This window comes from Cryptosporidium ubiquitum (genome assembly GCF_001865345.1).
Source record: "Cryptosporidium ubiquitum isolate 39726 chromosome Unknown contig_14, whole genome shotgun sequence".
In the NCBI taxonomy this organism is placed as follows: domain Eukaryota; phylum Apicomplexa; class Conoidasida; order Eucoccidiorida; family Cryptosporidiidae; genus Cryptosporidium; species Cryptosporidium ubiquitum.
In genome coordinates this window covers 236,262-260,738 of record NW_021639825.1, presented here as the reverse complement: position 1 = coordinate 260,738, position 24,477 = coordinate 236,262, and the positions used below count along the sequence as shown (strand labels likewise).

The following is a 24,477-nucleotide window of genomic DNA, read 5'->3' as shown; positions in this document are numbered from 1 at the left end:
ATGCACAACTTTAGGCGGCAAGGTATTACATTGTGTGAGGACAAAAAATGAGTTAATAATGCAAATGGCAAAGTAAAGAATAATTACGGTTATAAAATTTGTGAAAAAATCTAGATGTTAATATAAATTTGTGTAAATTAGTAATTTATTTTTTCCGTTGATCCATGATTTTTTAAAAAAATGAATAACTCAGGTATAGATTATAGAGGCCGTCCATTATTTGACATTCCTCATAAAATGGCAAGCACAACAATTCTAAGCAAGAACTCAGCAGACCTAAATCTAAAAGGGTTTTTTAATCTGTTTATATTAATTCTTGTGTTTACAAATATGGGTGTTGTATTAGAAAACGCAATGAAGTATGGCTGCAAAGTTTCATTTCCAAAAGGAATTACAGATTTAATTCAAAACTGGCCAATTCTATGGTGCTTGTGTCAATTAGTGGCATTGGTATTTATTTCTTTCATACTGGAGAAGTACCTTGCTTCTTTAAAGATATCTTTGCCCAATGTCTATGATAGTGAGCCTAATCACAACTCAAATGAGACTAGATATGGTTTGGTAAACTATAGTTTACCGAAAATAACAGGATTTTTGTCACTAATATTAATTATTACAAATATGCTAATGATGCTTTACATTCCATATAAAACAGTCAAGTTTTATTCTCCAAATCCTCTTTCTTCCTTAATTTTACTCAGCTTTTCATTTGTTTGGTTTTTTAAGACTCTATCATTTCATCATGTTTGTCACGATGTCAGAAGATGCGTATTAAATGATGAGGACTTCCATGAGATTTGTGGAACTTCTCCAGAAGCTGAAATCGCAAGTAAATATCCAGCAAGTTTATCATTGAGATACCATTACTGGTTTCTATTAGCACCAACTATGTGTTTTCAATTCTGGTACCCAAGAACTGGCGGAATAAGGTGGTTACAAGTGATTAAATACACTGTTGAGTTAATTACGTGTATCATTCTTATTAAAATAATAACTGAACAATATGTTATGGTAACGGCACACTATACATTTACATTTAAGGAAATTCAAAGAATGAATATTTTTCAGTTCTTAGGTCATATGGCTACTAGAATAATGAAACTATCGATCCCATCTCTCTATGTATGGTTGCTAGGTTTTGTTGCACTATTTCATCATTACCTCAATATACTTGGAGAAATCACATGTTTTGCAGATAGAGCCTTTTATCTTGATTGGTGGAATGCCGGGAATTTTGGTGAGTATTGGAGAAAATGGAACCTTCCTGTTCATTTCTTCCTTACAAGACACATATTTAAACCACTAAGAAAAAAGGGATTTAGTAGATCTTTTTCAGGCTTACTTGTGTTCACATTTTCTGCTTTAATTCATGAGTATTTGGTAGTTGTTCCACTAGATATTGGGTGGACAGGGTGGGTCGTACTTGCCTTTGTTTTCCAAGTTCCACTTTCATCTTGGACTCAATCAAGCTACATTCAAAAAAGAGAAACTCTTGGAAATGTTTTGTTTTGGATCACATTTTGCTTTTGCGGCCAGCCTATTGCTGTTTTACTATATTATTATTTGTGGGCACTTTCTAAAGGAGAAATTGATCAAATTGACTTAAATAAAATTGAAGGAATTCCACAAATTCCACTGGAGAACATCTCTGGGTATATTGCAAACTTAACAAATGTGACTCACAATATTTACCATTAATTTTTTTTTCATATTCAAAGGTTAATTTACATAATTTCATGTCATTTTGATCATTATCTATATTTTATGACTTCCCGCCCAATTTTTATTTTTCATTTCCCCATATAAAGCAAATAACCAATTAATTAGAATATTAAGAGCAAAAGTATGTAGTTTGCGATGAATTGTTTTGAATTACTCGATTCAATTAGGAGTTATATTAAGAAGTGGCCAGAAATTCATACAGAGGCATTTAAATTTGGTAACTCTTCATTTCTTGATAGTTCAAACAGTGAATATTATAATACCCTGAAAAAGAATTTATGTGGATATTTATATGATTATTTAGATGAGGACGAGATTTCTGTGATACTTTTCAACTCCTTTAAGAGGTTAGCAAATATATTTTTTACAAACTTTGAATTGGAACCGGAAATTCAACCAGAACTTGATATTTCTGACTTATTTGTAATACTTGAGATTATAGACAGTGAATTCATAATATCAAACAATACTAATGAGTATTGTAACTTGTATAAAGATCCAGTGAGTGGCAAATATGGACCAAATTTGATTGAGAGTAAATCTATTCGCAACTTCAACTCTATTGCAAGGTTAATTGAGCATATAATATCAAGGTTTAATTCTAAGAACATTTATTCACTCCGAAACAGTGGAACAGTTTCAAAAGAGAGGTTCAAGGAATTGGCTTTGAGTCGATACATTAGAATGTATGAAATACACAAAAAAAAACCAGAATTTGTGGTAAATAAGATGCATTTAAGTCAATTTGAAGCGGAAACTCAAATGAATATTGAAAGATCTTGGGAAGTCATTTTATATTCTAAGATTATTGGAATGATTAAGACTCTTTTTTTGTTAAATAGTAAAACTAATGATTCCGAAATTAATAATGGATCATACGAACATTCTTCCGTAAATGAAAGGGCATTTATATTAATTGTTACCAAATTCACTGAAACATTAAGGATTATTCAGAAATATAATAGGGAAAATGATAGATCCGGCACAATTTTGTTTTTACAATTTGAATTATATGAAATAATACGCAACCTGTATCCTTATAATTTAGTAGCTTGTATAGATAATATAGAATATTGGAATTACTTCCAAACCTATCTGGAAATGTTTACAAATATTCAAATTCTAATCATTTTTGAATTGAGCCATTTACCAAAAGATATTGAACAAATGATCGATGACGCATATTTTAACAGGATGCAGGATATGATGGACTATGTGTTTAATCGAATTTTTATCACTATAAATAGTATAGAATTGAAATATTATTCAAGTGAGAAACAGGAAATAAACTACTTAAGCTCGCTTTGTGCTTTAATCGCTTACCATTTAGATCCATTATTGTTTTCTAACGAAACTAATGGCAATTATTCTTTCATAATTAAAATATCTATGGAAATTCATATAATTAATTGGATTAAATTTTCGTTCTTGTGTACAAATAATATACTTAATACATGTAATGACTCAATAAAAATTGAGACAGATTCTATTATACCGAAAAATATCTCAAAAGTTGACTTTTTCCAAGAGAAATCAATTAATGGATATTCGATGATATTTTGTGGTCTTAAAATGCTTTATCTACTATTAAATGCTACAGATGTTTCGTTTTTTTTGCCTCTAGTTAAACATATATTCAGCAATTTACAAGTCACTTATTGCTTACTTTTGAAGCAAAATGATCAAGAATTATCCTCTAGTATTTTTTTTGATGACTTTAGAAGAGCAATGAGGCTCCTAGACGAAATAATAATACTTTTTTCGCAAAGTCTTAATAGGGAGATTATTCATACTCTTTCTACTATTGAAAGTAATATTGACCTACAACGCAATAAAGCTCCTATAGAATTGCTAAATAAATTGATAGAAAATAGCTATTTTGTAGTTTAATACATAGTGAAGAGTAGATAAATAAAATATAAGTATATTCATTCAATATATATATATATGTAGATATAAACAAAACCGGTTAATAGAGATTAATAACTCGTTAATATACTAAACAATGAATTACTCTATTTAAACCTATTTAATGCTACTCAGACATTTAGTAAATGAAAAGTAATAAACTACTTAAATTTACAATAAGATTCCATTTATGCTCTTGTATATATCATCTGTCCGTGAGTCTGTTCTCCAACTGGTTTGATAATTCCCTTAGATTCACAGTCACGTAGCATGGCTCTAGCAGCGCTTGCATTAACCTTAAGTTGGTTAACAACAACAGCTGGGGTCAAAAGTCTCGATTTCAAAACATCGCTGTGGAAACGGTCGGCAGTCTTCTTGTCGAACAAGACGGAATGGTTTGCCTTATCTTTTTGCTTACCTTTTGACCACTTCTTGCGTTTTGCTCTACCTCCTGCAGCTGCAGCTGCGGCAATTTGCTCCTTAGTCTTCTTTTCACCTTTTGGTGGCATCTTGAGTTGATAGGATAAATTTGTCAAATAAATAAACGAATTCTTCCTAAAATGACTCGCTCCGGCCCACGTCTCTATTAGCCTATTTTTTTAATTATTATTAGTTATTAATTTACTATTTAATTTTCGAGACAGAATAGACGCGACACGGCTGGCGCCTTTTTAGGGACGTTTTATTTCAATAAAGGTGTTAAACTAAATTTAATACGAAATCTACCGAAAAAGGAAGCAAAAATTTGACTACTAGAGATAATTACTTCTAAAACTAGACATGTATTCTGTGTTATTGAGAATGTATTAATTGTTGTGCAAGAATGCATTCTTTGAATATATATATATATGAATACTTTCTTCTCTTTATATTTAAGTGGAGTTATCTAGAAATGAAGCATTGAATACTTAATATTATATGTTTTTTGTTTCACTAAGAACAACTTTTTTTCTGTATTATATATTCTTAATGTTTCCTAAATCTATTTCAATGATAACATTAAATTATTCAGAGCGCTAACGTTTTCAAATAGATTGAAAAATTATTATTATGGAAAAATGTTGGGCGGTTAAATTAAATTAAATAATTAATAATAGTTAAACAAATAGAAATAATAAGTAAACAAAGGTAAGTTTACGTGCGTAAAATTAGTTAGATTAAAAAAAAAAAAAGTTAATAGAAAAAAGTAATAGTTAATGCCAACTCTGGAATATTAGTATTTGCAAGTTTTTATGCTATAATGTGGTAATTTCCCTTTACTAACTTTGAGGTCAATTTGGCAGTAATATTTGATGAACGGATAAAAGCCCAATTTGTTCTCAAGGATTCATAAATCAAGTAACATTAGGCTTATTTCTCAATAATTGTATCGAGTTAAATTCTCAAGGTAATTTGAAACTAATTGTTGGATATTTTTAAATCATAGAATAGAAGGATTAAAAATAGTGATAGAGGCCTAATGGTTTTCTAGACATATGAATTAATAGTTTGGTATTGATTAATAGAATAAATAACATAATATCCTGAATAAAACAAGATCAAGAAATTCAAAAAGGAGATGTTTTTTTCGAGAAAATAAGGAAATGTTGGGACAAGGCCAAAACTTATTGAATGGGGTTTACTCGAGAAAATATGAAAGGCACAGTATGGAAATAAGTAAGAACAAAGGAGTTAGGAGAAAGCAAAATAATAAGAAAGGAGATTTTCAGGTGCAGAACATGAATCATAAAAAATCAGAGTTTTCAAAAGGAAATGTGGACCATTTAATTAAACATAGCAATACGGTAGGAAACTCACCAGACAGGTATTTAGCAAAGGAAAGAAAGAGTCAGGCGTCATGTTCAACCTCAGATCCGACTTCTCCTTCAGCTTATAGAAGTGGTAACGATAATGATTTTGAGCAATATGAAGTATGCGACATAATTGAATTAACATCTAATATGATTTTATCGAATGAAGGCCGTTTTGAAACTTTAAGTGAGTACGAGTCAGTCCCCAAATTCTCACCAAGTGTAATAACGGGGTTACCAAATACAACAATAATTAGTACCTCAAGCTCAAACACAACTATATCGGACCCAGAGAAAGGTATTGGTTCTAAATCTTTTTTAACGGAAGGCAAGTTTAGGCGTGAAGGCTTGATTCCAGCATGCAAAGGATCAATACACTCAGACTATATTATTGATTCTGGGAGAATAGGGAAAGGAACATATGGCTCGGTCAAAAGTGGTACTAACCGGCTGACAGGATGTATTAGAGCAATTAAGACTATTCCACTGACTAGAGTTGAGGCTTTGGAAAACTTTATGAAGGAAATTAACATTTTAAAGAACTTAGACCACCCAAATATAGTGAAGCTCTATGAGACCTACCAAGATAAGAAAAATATATATTTGGTAATGGAGCTATGCAGTGGAGGAGAACTTTTTGATCGAATTATTAGCCAGGGAAGCTTTGATGAAATTTATGCAGCCAACCTAATGAAACAAGTTTTATCCACAATTTGCTACTGCCATGACCACGGCATTGTTCACCGTGATTTGAAACCAGAGAATTTTCTCTTTTTGAATAAGAATTACAATGCTCCATTAAAGATTATAGATTTTGGATTGGCAGCCAGAGTTAACAATGAAGATACATCTCTAAATACTCGAGCAGGAACCCCGTATTATGTTGCTCCCGAAGTATTGCAAGGAAAATACGATAAACAATGCGATATGTGGAGTTTAGGAGTAATTTTATATATTCTGCTCTGTGGATATCCCCCTTTTCATGGTAGTAATGATAGCGTAATCCTTCATAAAGTACAAAAAGGAGTATATGCTTTTAAAGAGGAGGACTGGAAACATGTTTCGTTTCTTGCAATTGATCTGATCAGAAGATTATTAACTTACAATCCAGCAGATAGAATTACAGCTAGAGATGCATTGAACCATCCTTGGATTACTAGATTCACTGATGATATTCTTTTCTTATCTCCTAGAAACAGTATGTATTATAATGATGGATTCATGAAGACTGGTTTGATATTTAATGACCATGTTGGTTCTGGTAATAATCATTTTAAGACTCTAGAATGCCAACAAAGACCTAGAAATGGTAATTTAGTGAATTCAAGAAGAGGTGGCTATATAAAAGGAGGACTTAGGTACTGTAGGTCCAAAAAAAGATCTATTTCATCTTCTTCTGGATTAAATTTGCTATCCAATTTTAGAGCATTCCATAAATATAATCGTTTTATGAAGGTTGCTTTGACTGTTATAGCTCAACAAATGACAGAGAGCCAAATCAGCAATTTAAAAGAAGCATTTATTCTTTTGGATGCTAATTGTGATGGAACCCTTACCCCCCAGGAAGTCATTACAGGATTGAAGAATAGTGGGATTACTGAGCTTCCTTCGGACTTACTTGCAATTTTAAATGATATAGATAGTGATGGAAGTGGTTCAATTGATTATACAGAATTTATTGCAGCTACTTTGGATAGTAAACAGTATTCAAAGGAGCATGTATGTTGGGCGGCTTTTAAAGTATTTGACCAAGATGGAAATGGAAAGATTACAGCAAATGAATTACTTAATGTGTTTTCATATAATTCAGAACAAGGATCTACAGGAATTAATGATAAGGCTCTTTCTGATGTGAAGAATATGATTAAAGAGGTCGATGTAAATGGAGATGGTGAAATAGATTTTCAGGAATTTTTGGGAATGTTTAGAAGATCTACTTCTTAAATAGACTCCTATTGCCACTTAATTAATATTTCTGAATAATGTTTTGTTAAGTCTAATATGATTTGATGAGTTAAAAAACAAATAATCTGCGTTTCTAAACTATATTAATTTGTTATGTAAATATTTATATATGTTTATTTATTATCTAAATGCTCAACTAACTTATCTACTATAATTAATAATGTATCCAATATAAGTTGATGCTCTTTACTACTACAGCTTTCTCTAAATTCTTTTTCTAAATTCAACCTTTTTTCATTCTCACATGATTTATTTTGGTTTTGAGATTTACAGTATTCTATATTTGCCTTGTTCTCAGCTTCCTGTCCCTCTCCAAAAAACCCACTGCTAGTTTCCCAGAAGTACTTTGAAAAGTTAAATTCATTTACTTTTGGTTTTATAGTTTTGACATGGTTTGACTTTATATTGGGAGCTCTTATTGAAAATGTTTCAGAACCTACAACCTCAACCTTTTTGCCTACCTCCGAGTTTTTTTCTGCAACTAGAGTAGGAAACTTAACTAAATCAGTCTCGTTTAAAGTGTCTACACCTCCAATTTCTAAATAATCATGATTTTGTTGAATATCTATACTTAAATCAGAATTACAATGAACTTCAAATACATTTTGTCCACTTTCATCACTAATCTCCCTTTTAAAGAGGCAATCACAGATTTTATCATAGTATACTTCTTTTGTAGGGCTCCTCAAATCAGGAATAACTCGAATGTTAATTTTTATAGATTTACGGTCAATAAAAGATGAATCTAAAATACACTTATCTGCACCAAATAAAAGCAGATAATTCTTGTTTCTTTTCATCTCATTATCACCAGTATTTAGATTCAAAACTGTACTATAGTTTACATCCGTTTCAGTATTGCTAAATACCAAGTCTGATTCTTTACAAATAATATCTTGAAGTTTATTCATTTTTATCAAGTTAAAATTATCAGAGCTCCGAAAATTGTTTCCCGAAATAACTTCTTCTGGAGTTTCCATCAGACTTTGCACAAAGTTGTTATACTTTATGGGGTCTAAAATAAAGTACTTGCTACTGCTTGTTCCATCCCCCGAATTTGAATGTGAACTATAGGCCGTTTGAATGTAAATAAAAATAAAATGGAGTATTATATAAATTTTAAACATCAATTCTTTCCGCAAAACAGGGCATATCTACAATGGTAAAATTAAAAAAAAATATCGAATATTTATTTTTGCCTATTTTTATGCAAACCTTTATGCATATATAAAATCATTTATTACTAAAAAGTGAGATGCCGCCAAAAAAATAGTCAATATTAGATATAAAATAAATATTAAGGATCCCAAAAAAAAATTAGAAACAAGTAAGAAAGAAAGTTTGTGATTTAATTAGCTAACAATAATTTTATTTAATAATTAATCATTTTGATGACTTCCAGAACTCTGTTTTAAAATTCACAAAAAAAATTTTAAAATATAGTTTTCAAGTGATAATTGCGCGCCAAAAACTCTGTATACATTAGTATTCCAAAATAATAAATAATTAATTTTCTGTAAGACTTCTATTGTACAATAACCATTTGATTTGATTATTTTATACGATTGAATACATGATTTTAGGTCAAGTGTGCTCCGGTAAAACGTCTGAGATGTCCTTAAAAAAGTCAGGGTTGCTAGTATGTAAGTTTGCTGATGGTGAAGACTTTAATCTCACTTGGCCAGGAGGCCAAACAAAACAGAATTTAGTCAAATACATGGAAAACTCTATTCGGAAGCGTGGGAGTTTTAGTTTGGATGAGTTATTGGAAATAGAGGTAAGTAATAATTAGCAAGAAGCGATTCCCAATGATATAAATTGCTTTTAACAACTGGTTAAAAAACACATGAATAATAAAATCGTAGGTATCTTATTTGGAAGAAGATGGCCATGTATCTTGGAAAGCCACAACACTAGAAGAACTTGCTGAAGATTGTAGAATTAACATTGTTCGAGTGGTAAAACAAGGAGATCCAAGGAAGACTATGATAACTGAAAGTGCGTCCAAAATAAAAGGGTTGAATGAAAGTAAAAGATCTTCGATTAATCAAGCAATATACATGGAGTCAATGAGGAGTCAGGAAAATTCTAATTCAAAACAATATAAGTCTGTTACTAGAGAGGAACTAAAGATTCACAACAAACAGGAAGACTGCTGGATATCCTATAGAGGCAAAGTATACGATATCACAAAGTACCTTCAGTTCCATCCTGGTGGTAGGTTTCCTCAATTTTAAATCTAACAAATGTGACTATATTCTCTTTTTAGGAAAAGAAATTTTGCTACAATTCGCGGGTCAGGATGTTTCCAATGCATGTAATCATTTTCATCACTGGGTTAATTGCGAAAGAATTCTACAATTTTCCTATGTGGGAAATTTAATAGATTAAATATTTTAACTTATTATTTCAGTTGGCGCTCAAACTTTTGATTTTTAAAAAAAAAATTATTTATTCAGTAAAGTCATGGAGAAAAGCGTTGAGGATTGGGAAATCTGGAAAGGGGATATTTCTTTTTGGAAGCATTCCTTGGCGGGTAGTATTGCTGGAGTTATGGAGCATTCTTGCTTCTTTCCCTTAGATACTATTAAAACATGTCTACAATCTGGAAGAGTTGATGGTCTAACAGGGAGTCGAGGAATGATTGCATTTGTGAGGAGTAGTGGAATAAAATCTCTTTTTAGAGGTTTTCCTGCGGTAGTATTTGGTAATGTTCCAGCCCACGCGTCCATGTTCACTACTTATGAATTTTCAAAGAGGATGATGTCAAAAATTATTAATAAGTTTGAGCATAATGAAGATAAATCTCGTGTATTATATAACCCCAACATGAGTATACTTAATTCAGTAGTTTCTCCCGCCGTTTGTGGTGGACTATCAACTATTTCCCATGATGTAATTGCCACTCCTTTGGATGTTATAAAGCAAAGGTTGCAAGTGGGTTCTTACAAAGGAATGAGTGATTGTATTTTAACAATACTCAAAAAAGAGGGGATTCGGTCATTTTATAGGTCTTTACCTATAACTTTGTTTATGAATATCCCACAAACTGGGTTGTTTGTGCTACTGAATGAGAATCTTAAAGTACTTATTGGTCGAGTTAAAAAAAATTCACTTAAGCAAAATACGTACAATTTTGTTATAGCCGGAATTAGTGGAGGAATTGCAGGGTTCATCACAAATCCTCTTGATGTTATTAAAACCAAGCTCCAAACCCAAGCATGCCATATTTCTCAAAAAGAATCATTTAAAGTCGTCTATCCTAACGTCAAAAAAGCCTTTATTGATACTTTTAGAAAGCAGGGTCTTAGAGGAATGTATTCTGGAGCTTTGGCCAGAGCGTTCTTAATTGCACCATCATATGCCTTATGTTGGGGTACCTACGAAACTGTCAAAAACTTTCTTTAAATTCTTTCGAATGATTATTCAAGCTATTCTAATTTAATCAGAAACTACTTGTCAATTAGCTTCTGACAAAATTGCAGTATTATCTTAAGATTTGCTTTGGTTATTCACGCTTTAAGCAACAAATTAATTTTAAATTTAGGAGATTACGTCTAGTTAAACTAGTAGAAAAATAGATTATTAGAACATCAATTAGGAAAAGTTGCAAATTAAAAGATTAAAATTATCCCTAGGCTGAATTCCATCTAATCGCCTTATATACTTTATATTACTATAGTTTAAAATATATATTAGCAATTAACTAGCTCAGGAGCAATATTCTCAAGTTGGGAAACAACGTTCATGGTGGAATTGATCCAATTATCCATCTTTTCCATCAATAATTTCATTCTAGCCTTATCTAATACTCTAGAATGAACCCAACTAATTTCCACTGTTTGTGATACCTGGTCGATAATACCCCTAATCAAATTCATATTAATTGCCTTCATAACCAACAATTCAATTTCATTTATACCAATCCTACAATGTTTTGCAATCTCTTCAAAGGTAAGAATTCTTTCATTCTTATTTTTTCTAAAGGCCAAGTCCATAAGTGCTAGAGTTGTGGTCTTTTTAGTAACACAAACTTGGATCTCTGGAATGGAAAGTGGGGTTTTGTTGACTTTATCTTGATGCTTTGAAATAGTGTTCATAAAAGAATCAATGTCACCTTCATGTAATGAAACCAAAACTTCAAGTATCCAGGCATTTTCTAGAAATTTTTTTTTAGTCAACTCATCTATTTGTTCTGAGTTACTTCCCTTAACTATAGAACTAAACTCCTGGACAACTGGATGTAGAACAAGTTCACCCATATTATATATATCTTCGGAAATGACAGCAGCCATAATCAAGTCATAGACTAAAGATGGCTTCTCTTTATATGGGATTTTGTTAATTGGAGTATAGGACAAGTAATGTATTGCTTGTTTGTAAAACCTGCTTACTCTCCCCATAGTTTTCTCATAAGAAGCATATGAACGATGATAGAGAGCCAATATTTCAGCCTCCAATCCCCTATAAGAGTCCAGCTTTTGTGTCAAAAACTCAAGTGTTTCCTCACAATCAATACTGAGATCCTTAGATTTGGAGTATTCTAAAGCGAGCAAGCATCTAAAGTAGAGATCACCTTTGATTTCTTGTTTTGGTGCAATATTTTGTTCTTGAGTCAAACTTGCATTCTTATAATTATCTTTAACTTGATACAAATCTTCCTCTCCCATCAACTTTTTGAGAAGTTGCACCTTTGATTGAATGTCGGTGGGGCTTCTTGATAAAACTTCCCCAACAAATACTGCATACCTCAAAGGATCAAAGTTATTTTTAAGTGGCTCAATCGCATTTATTAAGAATTCACACAAGTCGTTTTCTTGAATCCTAAGCCCCTCAATAGAAATATACTCTAAAGAAGACTCTAAATACTGAAAATATAACTTCTCCTTTAAATAAGTCTTCAACTGCTCAATCTGCTTACTATACTCAGCTCTCTTATTGAGCTCCAGCTCTAATTGTTCCATTGGAGTTTTAGATTCCATCCTTGCTTTTTCTAAATAATCTCAAATCTACGTTCCCTTCTACCTTCTTTTAACCAGATTCTTTCAAGAAATTTCTTTTAGAAGAGTTGCAATTTGCTTTCACTCCTTTAGTGGGGATTCTTCTAAAGAAGTCTATTTTTGTTTATTCTTCCCCCCTCCCCCCTCCCACTTAATGCAGAAGTCTGTTGGCGCCTAACACCGGTATACAATTTACACTAATTAGGGTGCCCTAACACACATCTAAATGCAAAAAAAAAGTAATTAAAAAAACAAGTTTCAAATAATAGATTAAACACAACAACACCAACCTCTACTGCTCAAATAATATACACAACTATATGTACTTGTCGGAAGCGCAATTCCTCTGGGAGCTGAAGCCTGTGATTAATTTTTTTCGCAAGCAAGCGGAAAGACTCGTAATACTGAAGGAGTCCTTCAAAGAAATAAATGCTAAAATTCTGACTTCGATATGTAGTTAAATAATCCTTGCCAAACGGAGGCGAATAATCACCCAAGCAAAAATAATTATAGTCTTACTTAACTCAACACCATAGAAGACAAACAATAAAACTCTGGTTATTACCCACAATACCCTAACACACCTAATTAATGCATCACCGATAATATGCCCGGAAGAATACACACAACCTCCCCATTATCTAATACAAGTTGAATCAAATAAAGCCACTTTCGCATGTCCATTTCATTTTCTTATCTCAATGTTACAACACTACCGCCTTTACCTTGAGGCGCCAGGTTTAGTGGCAGTAATACGTAATGATATGTCTCTGCTCCACCTCAAATGCGTCAAAGTAAGGCCTGCGTAGAAATCACTTGTCTTCATTTTACCTGAAGACTGCAACGCTGATTATATTGCTATTGCAGCCGTGATGTTATCAGCAACGGCTGAGGAGAACACCCTCGATAGCCGAGAAACCAAAGATAGCTGAGCTGTTTGCACAATTCAGTCAGTCTCTGTTTCCTTTTATTGATAGTTACTATTGAACCAAGAACCTTCTCTCTAATAAGTTGGTTTAGACCCCCCAATTTCTTTGCGGCTGTCCGTTGACCGTTTTGAACTCCGGCTTCACTCTGCCTTGTCCATTGGTTATTGCTTTTGGGTTATATATTAGCGCTGTAAATCACGATAAGTTCTATTGTTACTACCACCTAGCGGAAGACTATTAGGATTGTTTCTTCTGAAGCCAGTGTTTCTGGGCCGTGTTCTTTTGTTTGGAGGTGAGAGTCTGAAAAGCTCCTGTGGTATCTTTTGCCTGGCTTCTCTCAGAACCCTTATGAGGTCACTTGCCATTCTGTATTTGTCAGGAGTGAAGAAGGATAATGAAACTCCAGTGGCTCCAGCTCTTCCAGTTCTGCCTATCCGGTGGATATAATCTTCAATCTGATTTGGAAAATCGAAGTTAATTACAAAGTTAATATCTTTTATGTCTAAACCTCTTGCTGCAACATCTGTTGCTATCATTATAGGTGATGCACCAGTTCTAAACTCATTCAAAACCCATGTACGTTCTTCCTGCTTCTTGTCACCATGTATACACAGAGCAGGCCAGCCGTCTAATCTCAACTCCTTCGTTAGAATATCTGCACCTTTTTTAGTTTCGCAGAATATCAACACTTTTGGAGTCGACTCAACCATTACTTGACTCAAAAACATTTTTAGCTTAGCTTTCTTTTCGCTTTCTTCTATCACATCCACATACTGCTTTATGTTATGGGATGCCTTCAACGCGTCTACAGATCCCACATTTATGTGTATAGGAACCTCTCTGCAAAGATCTCTAGCTAACTTCTGCACCTCCTTCGGCCATGTCGCGCTCCAAAGTAGCGTCTGCCGGTCAGGACGAATTTGAGAAACTAATTTCCTAATCTGGGGCTCAAACCCCATATCTAGCATGCGATCCGCCTCGTCTAGAACTAGATACGTGACCCTAGATAGATTTGTGTAACCCTCTTCTAGCAAATCAATAAGTCTACCAGGACAAGCAATGCAAATTTCTACTCCGTTTCTAATTGAAACTTGTTGAGGTCTCTTTGATACCCCACCATAAATGGCAGTGTTTCTTAGTTTCAAAATGCTACCAAATTGATTGGCCTGTTCCCTAATTTGCTCTACCAATTCCCTAGTTGGTGCAAGAACAAGGCATATTGGTCCGTCCCCGTATCTTAACCGAGGCTGAGCCCTAATATGTATCATTGCGGGCAGTAAAAATCCCAATGTTTTCCCTGAACCTGTTTCAGCTATGCCAATCATATCATGTCCTGATAAAGCAACTGGCCAGCCTTGAACTTGAATTGCTGTTGGTTCAGTAAATCCTGTCCGGTAAAGAGCATCTATCAGGAAACTCGGAAAACCTGAGGCAACAAAACTAGTAATGGGTTTCGGTACATTTTCACCTGCTATTATAGTTATCTTGCGTTCTTTCCTAATTTGATCCACTTGCTCATTTGACAAACTAGAGACACTTTCGTGCTCGTGGTAGAAATTCTTTTCGAAAGGAATAAGGTTCTGAGAACCCCAATCTAACTTCCCTAACCTATCGCCAAACTTGCTGGATCTAATTCCTCGCGAGCTTGAAGATGATACAGAACCCAAAGCTAAACCTGCATTTGTACCAAGACCATTACCCTTACGATTCAATAATAAATTATTATGGAACTTCCTTTGGTTGAGGCCATTTACTACAAAGTTTCTGAAGCCTTTACCATTATTTGAAGCCCCTTCTTTGAATCCGCTATTGTTCTTTTCATGATTTCTTATTTTGTAAGACACATTTTTTGAGGCGTCAGAATAAGGCCTAGTATAATAGTAGTTATTATTTGTATTTGAGTGCAAAGAATTTAGTGAGTCTTGCGAGTCCCCATTATGCATATTTTAATACTTTATTACTTTAAAGAAGGCCAAGACTATATTTCTTAAATAATCGGAAACTGCTAACCGATTTTCTAATAAAAGTTTAGCTTCAAATTAGTTTGGACTTCTTTCCGCGCCTTCTTTGGTTTAAAATTAATATTTATTACATTTCCGCATTTGCCTTCTCTGCTTTACAAATTTGAATACGCGCTTGTTTTTATTATATATTATTCGTCTCTAATAATAAATAATTATGACTATAGGTTAAAAGACAGGCGGGAAAGCACACTAATCAACAAATTTAGATTAAACGTAGCTTTAGTTACTGAGATTTGTGTTAAAGCATGGGGCTAATCATAAATACTTTGTTACAACCATAGATCTTTTTAGCACTCTTTTAGGCATAAGTGCTTGACTAAGTCAGATAGATAAAGTTCTGAAAAGGCCTCAGAATTCGTTTTCAATTAGGAATATGATGGGTGAGGGCGTAGTATTAGGAGAAAGCAAAAGGAGAGGTAGCGTAATAGGTAGTGCAAAGGAGCAGCAGGTACAGGAAAAAAAAAAAAGCAAAGTTTTTATAAACTCCTCTGTTAGTTCAGAGTGCGATGAATTCTCTGTTCCTCGTAGACACCTTAGCAGACATCTCGAGATGAATTTTTTTATCCACATATTTTCTTTTTAAGATCAAATTACGGGGCACTTTTGTCTTAGCAATTTGTATCTGGCTCACCATAGGAAAAGAAGTGCAAATCGTAGAGATTAGATCCTAACAAAAGGGGTAACAAAGAGAGTTATCAACCCAAAATTAGAAAAAAAAAAAAAAAAATTACATGCAATCATGCAACAATAAATTGCCATGAGGAAATCAACAAAGTGGGGGGCAGAAGATATTTTAGTTGATTGCCAAATTTGGCAATTAACCCCACTAGAGACACTTGCCGCCAAAAAAAAAATGCTGTCTTCTTCATAAATCAAAAATAATAATTTGTGAACGAATAAAATTGTTGCATGCTAGAAGCTTGGAATAACAAAGGGAAAACGATATTGATGCAGAACAATGTACAAGAGCCATGGCAATAAAGGACTGTCAAGCTATTTCTCGCCATCCTTCGAGGATGAGTTGGTTTCACAGTACCAAACTCTAAGTGAATCAACGGCCTCAGATATTGGCTGGTCAGTCCAAGAATCATGTTTAAAAGCTGACGAAATTGGGTGGGAAGATCCAATTAAAGGAGGAGGATTAACGCTCAATGAGTTTGGGTCGTTCATGGGTAATATGAACGAAGAACCTGTAACCAGTTCAAAGGACTTGAGATCTAGATATCTAAATAACTTTATATTTGATGATAACCCCATAGCCGTCGTGCCATGTGGTCTACTCTATCCGATAGTTTTCATTGGTAACATCCCTCCGAATGTTCCATATGAATACCTAAAATCAGTTATTCTTTCGTCATTCGACACACGGAGCGAGGAGGATAACTGCCATCGTATGATTGCTCTTAATTATCAGCCTAGTTACAAGGAGTGGAGAACGGCATATGCGACATTTAAAACCTGGAGCTGTGCTCAGAAAGTGATCCAACATCTTCACCTAAGAAGGCACTTTAAAAATGCGCCATTCCACCGCCTTGTGGCTTGTATATCACCGACCCCTCCACCGTCTGTCCTCTCATCAAGCTTTGACTCTGCCTATGATCCTCAAGAGGCAGAGCAAATTATCACGGAGTTTCAGGAAACAAACCGTAGGCTGATAATGTACCAACCTCAGGATACTGAGATTTGGTTGCCGTCTTATAACCGAATTGAAAAAAATAAGGGCTTTTTTGGCACATGGAACTGCTTTAGAAGAGATCATAAGATGCACCAACCCCCAGCTAGATGGATGCAATACTACCGAGAAAATGGCATATGTGAATATTGGGACTCTTTTACTGGCAATATGCAATCCACGCTTCCTGTTAGCCAAGCCAAAGATGACAAACATTTTCTTCCGACCTCCATTACGCTGCTTAGAGATGGTCCAGGAGGAGCTAACCTATTTATATATGGCATCCCTAACGACTGGACTGAGGTTACTTTAATGCAATTGTGCCAGAGATTTGGACATATTGTTGGAATTAGACTCCCTACTGCTAATAACAATGGCAAGCTAAACCGTTGCTTTGGCTTCATTAGCTACGACAACAAACCCTCCACCTGGGCGGCAATCCGATCCATCGCAGGAATTAAGTTCTTTGGCAAGCCTCTCAAGATCCAGCTTAAGGCAGGTGAGGATGCTCTTCTTCCACTTACTCTAAGGCCTATTGTTGAAGGCTCCACCAGAACCAGAAACTTTCATCAAGAACAGTTTGAGCTCAAGTCTAAAAGTGCTAATCAGCAGAGCAATGCTTACATGATGAACAACATGCCATTTACTAATGGCTGTAGTGTTCCTTGTAATAATAGTAGCTGTGTTAACACTCCAATTATTCCCTCACAAGCCTCAAACGGAATTAACTCTTTTCCAAACACCACTCAACTACATTGTAATTATGTGTCTGGAATAAAGCAGGCTCGTTATAGGCCCGAGCCTGGTCATACTAGAATGAATCAGAAATTTGAAAACCCAATATTACTACCACCTAATGATAGTAGTATTAAGTCTCCATATAATGGAGTTACAGACCTTCCAATTAACTCTACCACGATTAGTAATACTATTACCACTACTACTACCGCCAACAATACGAAAACCGTCTCCAATAAGATGCCTCCAAGTGAACACACCAGCAATTCATCTCTTTCATTTTCCGATTTCTTTCGAATTCAATCAACACCACAACCATCCCTAGAGTCATTAGAAAATAATCATTTAATTGCCGAGAACCAAAACCACCTTACTGAGAAATCTGCAAATTTGCAAATGCTCCTCAAAAATATACTCATCTACGACCACTCAAGCTCCCACAGAGTTTAGCAAGGTATCGATTCCCTTTTGTTACTCAAACGAAGAAGTGTAATTATGTTTAACAAAATTATTGTGGACCCTGTTCTTTGAGGGCTGAAGCTCAGCCCTCTCGAGCAGAGATTGTTTGGATCCTCCCAAAACCATATCTAGACTTGGGTCTTGCACGCATACCGGAGACTAAGGAGGAGAAACTTACTGTTGTGATGCTGTTACTACCACTACTACTACTTCCGCCACTACTACAATTACTACTAATACTACCACTACTACTAAAAGCAACACAAATACTACTTGTACTGTTATTATTTGACAAAAATGAATTTTTGATCAAAGTGCTTATGATTTTTTGACAAATTGTTGATCCGTGTCTATACAAAGTTTTAAAAAACCGCGAAATGTCTTTTGGGGATTTAATTTGGAAAAAGAGGAAAAACACCTCAAAATTGGCTAAATAGTTCAATTTACTACAATGGTTAATTTTAAAATTTTAACGCATAATAGCAAAGATGCAAGGTACAGACTGGGTGTCCTTGAGATTCCCAAATGTTTTCTTTCAAAGTATGATAGTACAATAAGACATTCTGATATTAAGACGACTTCTGGAGCCACGGACGTGATTGAGAACCTCCAGGAAACGGGAGTTAAAGCGAAGTCGAGCTCTAGTAACCTAGGAAATATTGGATTAGCCAGTATTGCGACCCCAACATTTAGTGTTCCAACCTTTGGGGGTCTGCCTCATTGTATTTTACCCAAGATAGAGTCAAATCAAGGCGAAAATTACGAGATAGCATCCTTAATGCCTGAAATCGATTATCTTCTAATAGGACACGGCTTAGATTTGGAAAGAGTTAGGAGGAGAGGACTAGTGTCTATAGAAAAGGAGAAAGACGAGAAAAGAGATGATAATCATTCTGGAAATTGCACGTGTTTTAAACAAAGTAGCAATGCCAGCAAGTTTGACATTCTGGAGCAGCCCCCACCTCAACTGGCAAACAAGGACTATATTAGGTATCTAATGTTCCGCCAGCCGCTGGTTCCTGGTGTTACATGCTGGAATGGGTCGGATGGGGTTCTGGTTCACACTGAAAGTGGGAGGATTACTGTCTGCATTGACGATGTGATTGCATCCATAGAACATTTTCAGCCAGCATTCTTTATTTCCCCTGCAGAAGAAGCTCAGACGGGCCAATGTGGCAAGAATGTTTCGTTCAGATCTATTCAGCGAGCTGACGAGATGCTTCTAGCTTTACTTGAGAAACTAAAGAGAGGGACTTCAGACTGTCCAAAGGAGGTAACAGAGGTATGGGATGGAGGAATTTCCTGCACCGGTAGTACTGGGAAGCCAAGGACCAAAGTGCTGGTGAATATCCAGGGAGCGCATTTTGTGAATTACAGAGCAGCAGCGGCTCTGGGTGTTTGGGACCTGTGTAATGGCACTGGAAAAGGTCTGAGGAACATTGGATTTTCTGGAGATAAGGGCTCTGCTGAGATTAGGGTAGATAGTTCAGGTAAATCTGAAGAGGCCAGCGGGCTGGACCAGTTGATTTTAGGTGTGGCTATTGGCGGTCTGGGGTACTCAGAGAAGTCGTCGGTAAGGGCTGAGTGCATCAAGGCGGTGGTAGATCACATTCCTGACAATAAGTTAAGGCTAATTTCACTGGGTACCGGAAGTCCAATAGAACTATTACAGGCGGTATACCTTGGGATGGATATTATTGAATGCCCTTATGTTTACAGATGCAGTCTAAGTGGAGTTGCATTATCATTTGACCTCGACGAGTTTTTGAGACAAAGAGAGATCATTAATTACAGTAACGAAGAGAAAAAAAATGCTGAGAGATTTTTATTAGAGTTTGATTTTTCAAATAGCGAGTGCGGAATGGATATAGATAAGGATGGGAAAGCAACAGGAAGGACAATGTTGAAGTCTTTTGGTGGAGCCAAATATATGGACTTGAATGATAGAAGGTATTCTTGTGACTCAGAAAAACTAACAAAGAATAGTCCAGTTCCTCATTCAAGAGCATACGTCCATCACTTGATCAACTCTGGGGAGATTTTAGGATTTTCATTGTTATTCATGCACAATTATTGGCAATATCAAGGTTTATTATTGTCAGTAAGGAAGGCTATCTTTGATGGAAGACTCGAGGACTTTGTGACTTGGTTTATTTATACACAAACAGATCTTCAGATTCATCCAATTAAGTTACCAGAACCTGCATTGGAAACTTATACATTTGATGGAATGAAGGGAAGATTACAGAAAGATTTGATACGTAAATAGTGAATATAGATGATGATAGATGGTGTTTTAAGCTGTGTTATGCAAGCTCAAGTACTCTTAAAAATATGACTTGAATTTACTCTTGCTATATTTTTAATTGAAACTCAACTATTGTTTGGATTTCAAAAAGAATTACATTTCCTTTGAATAAAACAAACTCAAAGTTTTAATAATAATACAAGTTTACTTCATTTTTATGGGTATTTTACTTCGAATACCATTTTCTTTTTTTACTAATACTTAACATTAGTACTTGGGACTTTTCAACCCCAAGGATTTTCGTATTACTTAAATAATTAACACTAGAATTTAAGATAATGGATACATAACTTGATCCCTTTGAAATTTTTATTTTTTATGTAAATCCTTATAGAATATAAGAATGATCTTTGATTTAAATACAAATTGAAAATAGATGTTAATTTTCTAGCTTAGTTACTTACATATTATCTATCTACTACTAGTTATTATTTTATAGTACTAATTAATATTCACCAGAGCTGCATGCAAATCCAACGAAACCCTATACTACTAACCTGTAAGTGACATATCTGCCTGCAGTTTCCGAGGGACGAATAATTTTGACCACTTGACCTTTAGCCAAACCAAAGTAACGAGCAACCGGATCGGCATGTTGAATTCTTGGAAGTTGAGTTTCCTTGATCTTATATCTGTCCAGAAGCTGAGCCTTTTCTTCGTCTGATAATAAAATATGTTTTGGAACCAACTCATGTTTAGTAATATTAACCAAAAGCTCGTTTTCTAAAAAGCTCTCAATATAATGTTTTGGAGCTGCATCTAGTATAGCCACCTTAGCATGAGCTGTCAAGACATTCTGGGAAATTAGTATTGCTCGTTGTATTGTATGCTCGTCCATCTTTTCTACTATATCTCTAATTGGTTTGACTCCTGTTTTCTTTGATTCATCAGCAAAGTAACAAATAATTCGTTTGGTTTGATCCTGTTTATGAGAAGCAACCATTAACATTCTAGACCTCAGGCGCTGGTGAGACTCAAATCTCTCTTTGAAAGTTGGAAAGTCTTCCTCTTTATCTTGGCTTGAAACTATATATCCCCTATCCTCAAGCATTTCGCAAAGTGTCCTCCTTGCTCTAAAGAACCGGTTATCGCTGTTGTCCATGGTTATTAAAATCCAGCTAACTTTGTTTTTTGAATAATATGAGTCGAAATCTATGTTTCTTTGTTACCTTTCCACTAGCTATACTTGTTTAAGTTCTAAAGACTACCTTTGGTTTTGGTTTGGATTTCTCTAGACTAAAGAGCAATCAAATTCCCAACACCTTCAGTCCTAAATATAAATCCCAAAGCTCTAGTCTGAGAAAACTTCAAAGTTTTTTGAATCAAGTTTTTCTATTCTCTGAATTTTATTCTTGCTTTTTTCCTGGTCAAAAATATGGTACTTTTTTTGGCGCCAATTATTTTATTGTAATGCGCTAATCAATTAGTAAAGGTTTATTATATAATGGAGAAAAAATTAAAAGTTTGTGTGAAAAAGAATAATTACTGGAATTCAGAAGAAAAAAGAACAAATTAAAATAAAATGAGATTGGTATAGTTTTGACTAAATTGAAAAGAAATAGTGTGAATAGTCATATTTGAGAGTGTTCTTGTGAGTATCTAATTGAAAATGGACTTTTGTGATGAGTTACTTAAGTTGAATGAACTTGCTTCAGAAAGTAAAGGAAACTTGACTGGAATATTAGACAGTTTATTGGTTTTTGACACTAGAAATGAGAACTTCCATTCCTTGAATAACAGGTTTCCCGGTGGGTTCCTTTTAATTTCCCAGCTTAAGGACTATAACCAAGAAGAGGGTATTAGTTCAGAACAACAAGGAGATGTGGGGTCTCTTCGAACACAAATTTTTGATCATCAAGATTTTGATTCTATAAAACTATGTATTTGTCAGGACCTGAACTCAGCTATGACTAGGAGTTGTTTACTTGGATTACTTAAACATTATAGCCAATTTATTGGTATCAATTCAAAAAAGGAGCAATGCGGAGATGTCTCACAAGAAGTTGTTATTTTCACTATTAAGTACAAGTACATGATTTTAGAATCAAACCTCATTCCTCTGAGCTTTAAAGCTGTTAGGGATCTTTTATACATTTTAGTTATTAAACAAGTTAAGTTGAATTCTAGAATAGTCTTTTATGTAGAAGAACAACAATCAGAAATTGAATTAGGACCCAGGAAAAAAAGTCTGGTATCATATATTATATTGGATCCAAAAGGAGATGAAAGTTGCGAGTTTAATGTCTATACTGTTTGTAATCCAACTGGATTTTTAACCAAAATAGATTCTGAAGAATCTTCTTGCAATAAAGTTAAAATCAGTGAAATTATTTCAAATGAACTTGTAACTTCTTCCCTTTCTTCAGATCAGGATAATTATTATGCTGTCTCCAGATTCGATATCTATTCCGAGTCCAATCTAATTGACTCTGAGACTCAAAAAGAAAATTCTCCTCTTCTAAACGATGAAACCATTTTACATAATAAACTTAATAGATCAAAGTGCATAAATGTATTTCCAGGAACGTGTTTTTCTCTTTTTGTGAGGTGGAATTTGGAGATTGACGATGTCCTATACCCAAATATACCAAAAATTAACCCAACAAGTATTGATGAAGGATTAATTTTTCTAAAAATAGACATTAACAAAATTAAAGATCCATCTTTAATCTCAATTATTGAAGGAATCAATTTCTTAGAATGCCTTATTAGTTCTAATTATAACTATGAAGAACCCAATCTACAGAATCATGATTTATCTGATTTAGATACTCAATTTGAAAGTAAAGAATTACATATTATTGCTCTGAAGTTTATTAGGAGTCTATCTGAAATATGGGGATACTCTATAATGGAGCATGTCGATTTATATAAAGAAGAGAAAGAAACCAATGCATATGTAGAAAAGGATAAATTTAGGCTTAAAGGCTCCCCCAATGGAAGAATTGATGCGGACTATACAGACTTACTTTGGGGCCTTTTAGTAAATATTCGAGAGGAAAAACTTATATTCAATATTGTTTTACTTTTGCTAGACGAGCTAGAGAAATCATGTAGCCAACAGCTTTACGAGAATAGATTTATCCCTCAGGTGAGGAATGATAACACTACTACCTTCTCTAAACTGATCAGAATTGCTGTAGATATTTACAAAGGAAGTCAATACTTGGGGAAGAGATACGAAAGCTCCAAGGAAAATGAAGGGTCCGATTTCAAGGAGAAGCATACTATCTGGAAATCAATAAGAAACAAATATTTTGGGGAAATAAAAACCTTCAGATTTGTTTTAATGGAAATAGGTTTTGAGTGTATAATGGCGGATATGAAAATGCATGTTAGAAAGAGTGAGCCTCTGATAGATGACTCCAGCTTCGACTGGCATTTGAATAATTTGTATTCAGAGTCTAAACAACTTTTAGAAGAGTTTAACCTATCTGAATTAAATCAAAAGAATAAGGAATTGCTTGGTAGGATCAGAAAGCTTATTCCTGTATGTTATATTTCTAATATACTTAACACCTATAATTGCTCATGGGACATTTCGAAGAAACTAATCAGATCAAGTATTAAATACTACTCAAACCAGGAAATTCAAGAAGCTCTTCCAACTATCTTTTTGGTTCCTGTTTTTAACAAGACAGTAATTAGTCAAATGATTTCTTCAAACTCACCTAATCAAATAGAGATTTCGTCTTGTGAGACACAGGGGGGAAGTGGGAGAGGTATTATAAACCTTAACAAAGTAGACTCTATAGAGCTTCCTAGCTTGGATAGCGAATTGAATGAATCTATTATAAAGTTGAATAGGCTCCCGATTTGTGTTTGGAAAACTCTTTCAGACTTAGAGGAATCCAGACATATACCAAATCACTATACGATTCAAATAGAGAAAAGTTTAACTTAAATCTAGTTATATCTAACTAATAATAATTACATATTAAGAAAATTCTAATTAATAGTGA

At 34.3% G+C, this 24,477-nt stretch overlaps 14 protein-coding genes across 14 annotated transcripts; 9 read left to right on the top strand and 5 right to left on the bottom strand.

Moving 5' to 3' along the window:
* Window positions 1-180: 180 nt before the first annotated feature.
* On the top strand, window positions 181-1,698 carry cubi_00489 (acyl:diacylglycerol acyltransferase 1-related enzyme; the record flags this gene model as incomplete). Its single annotated transcript, XM_029017503.1, has 1 exon — window positions 181-1,698. The coding sequence occupies one exon, from the start codon at window positions 181-183 to the stop codon at window positions 1,696-1,698; it is 1,518 nt and encodes a 505-aa protein (XP_028873992.1).
* A 159-nt stretch (window positions 1,699-1,857) lies between these two features.
* Window positions 1,858-3,612, top strand: cubi_00488 (uncharacterized protein; the record flags this gene model as incomplete). Its single annotated transcript, XM_029017502.1, has 1 exon — window positions 1,858-3,612. One exon carries the CDS (start codon window positions 1,858-1,860, stop codon window positions 3,610-3,612), a length of 1,755 nt encoding a protein of 584 aa, XP_028873991.1.
* A 206-nt stretch (window positions 3,613-3,818) lies between these two features.
* Window positions 3,819-4,139, bottom strand: cubi_00487 (40s ribosomal protein S25; the record flags this gene model as incomplete). Its single annotated transcript, XM_029017501.1, has 1 exon — window positions 3,819-4,139. One exon carries the CDS (start codon window positions 4,137-4,139, stop codon window positions 3,819-3,821), a length of 321 nt encoding a protein of 106 aa, XP_028873990.1.
* Window positions 4,140-5,213: 1,074 nt separating this feature from the next.
* cubi_00486 (calcium calmodulin dependent protein kinase) lies at window positions 5,214-7,364 on the top strand (the record flags this gene model as incomplete). The annotated part of the gene is made up of 1 exon (XM_029017500.1): window positions 5,214-7,364. One exon carries the CDS (start codon window positions 5,214-5,216, stop codon window positions 7,362-7,364), a length of 2,151 nt encoding a protein of 716 aa, XP_028873989.1.
* A 134-nt stretch (window positions 7,365-7,498) lies between these two features.
* Window positions 7,499-8,512, bottom strand: cubi_00485 (uncharacterized protein; the record flags this gene model as incomplete). The annotated part of the gene is made up of 1 exon (XM_029017499.1): window positions 7,499-8,512. One exon carries the CDS (start codon window positions 8,510-8,512, stop codon window positions 7,499-7,501), a length of 1,014 nt encoding a protein of 337 aa, XP_028873988.1.
* A 446-nt stretch (window positions 8,513-8,958) lies between these two features.
* cubi_00484 (flavohemoprotein) lies at window positions 8,959-9,622 on the top strand (the record flags this gene model as incomplete). The annotated part of the gene is made up of 2 exons (XM_029017498.1): window positions 8,959-9,162; window positions 9,251-9,622. 2 exons carry the CDS (start codon window positions 8,959-8,961, stop codon window positions 9,620-9,622), a joined length of 576 nt encoding a protein of 191 aa, XP_028873987.1.
* Window positions 9,623-9,851: 229 nt separating this feature from the next.
* On the top strand, window positions 9,852-10,793 carry cubi_00483 (mitochondrial carrier protein; the record flags this gene model as incomplete). The annotated part of the gene is made up of 1 exon (XM_029017497.1): window positions 9,852-10,793. One exon carries the CDS (start codon window positions 9,852-9,854, stop codon window positions 10,791-10,793), a length of 942 nt encoding a protein of 313 aa, XP_028873986.1.
* A 287-nt stretch (window positions 10,794-11,080) lies between these two features.
* On the bottom strand, window positions 11,081-12,367 carry cubi_00482 (proteasome regulatory subunit; the record flags this gene model as incomplete). The annotated part of the gene is made up of 1 exon (XM_029017496.1): window positions 11,081-12,367. The coding sequence occupies one exon, from the start codon at window positions 12,365-12,367 to the stop codon at window positions 11,081-11,083; it is 1,287 nt and encodes a 428-aa protein (XP_028873985.1).
* Window positions 12,368-13,496: 1,129 nt separating this feature from the next.
* cubi_00481 (uncharacterized protein) lies at window positions 13,497-15,257 on the bottom strand (the record flags this gene model as incomplete). Its single annotated transcript, XM_029017495.1, has 1 exon — window positions 13,497-15,257. One exon carries the CDS (start codon window positions 15,255-15,257, stop codon window positions 13,497-13,499), a length of 1,761 nt encoding a protein of 586 aa, XP_028873984.1.
* Window positions 15,258-15,711: 454 nt separating this feature from the next.
* Window positions 15,712-16,009, top strand: cubi_00480 (uncharacterized protein; the record flags this gene model as incomplete). The annotated part of the gene is made up of 2 exons (XM_029017494.1): window positions 15,712-15,862; window positions 15,951-16,009. The coding sequence occupies 2 exons, from the start codon at window positions 15,712-15,714 to the stop codon at window positions 16,007-16,009; spliced, it is 210 nt and encodes a 69-aa protein (XP_028873983.1).
* Window positions 16,010-16,296: 287 nt separating this feature from the next.
* Window positions 16,297-18,198, top strand: cubi_00479 (RNA recognition motif-containing protein; the record flags this gene model as incomplete). The annotated part of the gene is made up of 1 exon (XM_029017493.1): window positions 16,297-18,198. The coding sequence occupies one exon, from the start codon at window positions 16,297-16,299 to the stop codon at window positions 18,196-18,198; it is 1,902 nt and encodes a 633-aa protein (XP_028873982.1).
* A 460-nt stretch (window positions 18,199-18,658) lies between these two features.
* Window positions 18,659-20,476, top strand: cubi_00478 (queuine tRNA-guanine transglycosylase; the record flags this gene model as incomplete). The annotated part of the gene is made up of 1 exon (XM_029017492.1): window positions 18,659-20,476. The coding sequence occupies one exon, from the start codon at window positions 18,659-18,661 to the stop codon at window positions 20,474-20,476; it is 1,818 nt and encodes a 605-aa protein (XP_028873981.1).
* A 523-nt stretch (window positions 20,477-20,999) lies between these two features.
* cubi_00477 (DNA-directed RNA polymerase 2) lies at window positions 21,000-21,617 on the bottom strand (the record flags this gene model as incomplete). Its single annotated transcript, XM_029017491.1, has 1 exon — window positions 21,000-21,617. The coding sequence occupies one exon, from the start codon at window positions 21,615-21,617 to the stop codon at window positions 21,000-21,002; it is 618 nt and encodes a 205-aa protein (XP_028873980.1).
* A 507-nt stretch (window positions 21,618-22,124) lies between these two features.
* cubi_00476 (uncharacterized protein) lies at window positions 22,125-24,419 on the top strand (the record flags this gene model as incomplete). Its single annotated transcript, XM_029017490.1, has 1 exon — window positions 22,125-24,419. One exon carries the CDS (start codon window positions 22,125-22,127, stop codon window positions 24,417-24,419), a length of 2,295 nt encoding a protein of 764 aa, XP_028873979.1.
* Window positions 24,420-24,477: the final 58 nt, after the last annotated feature.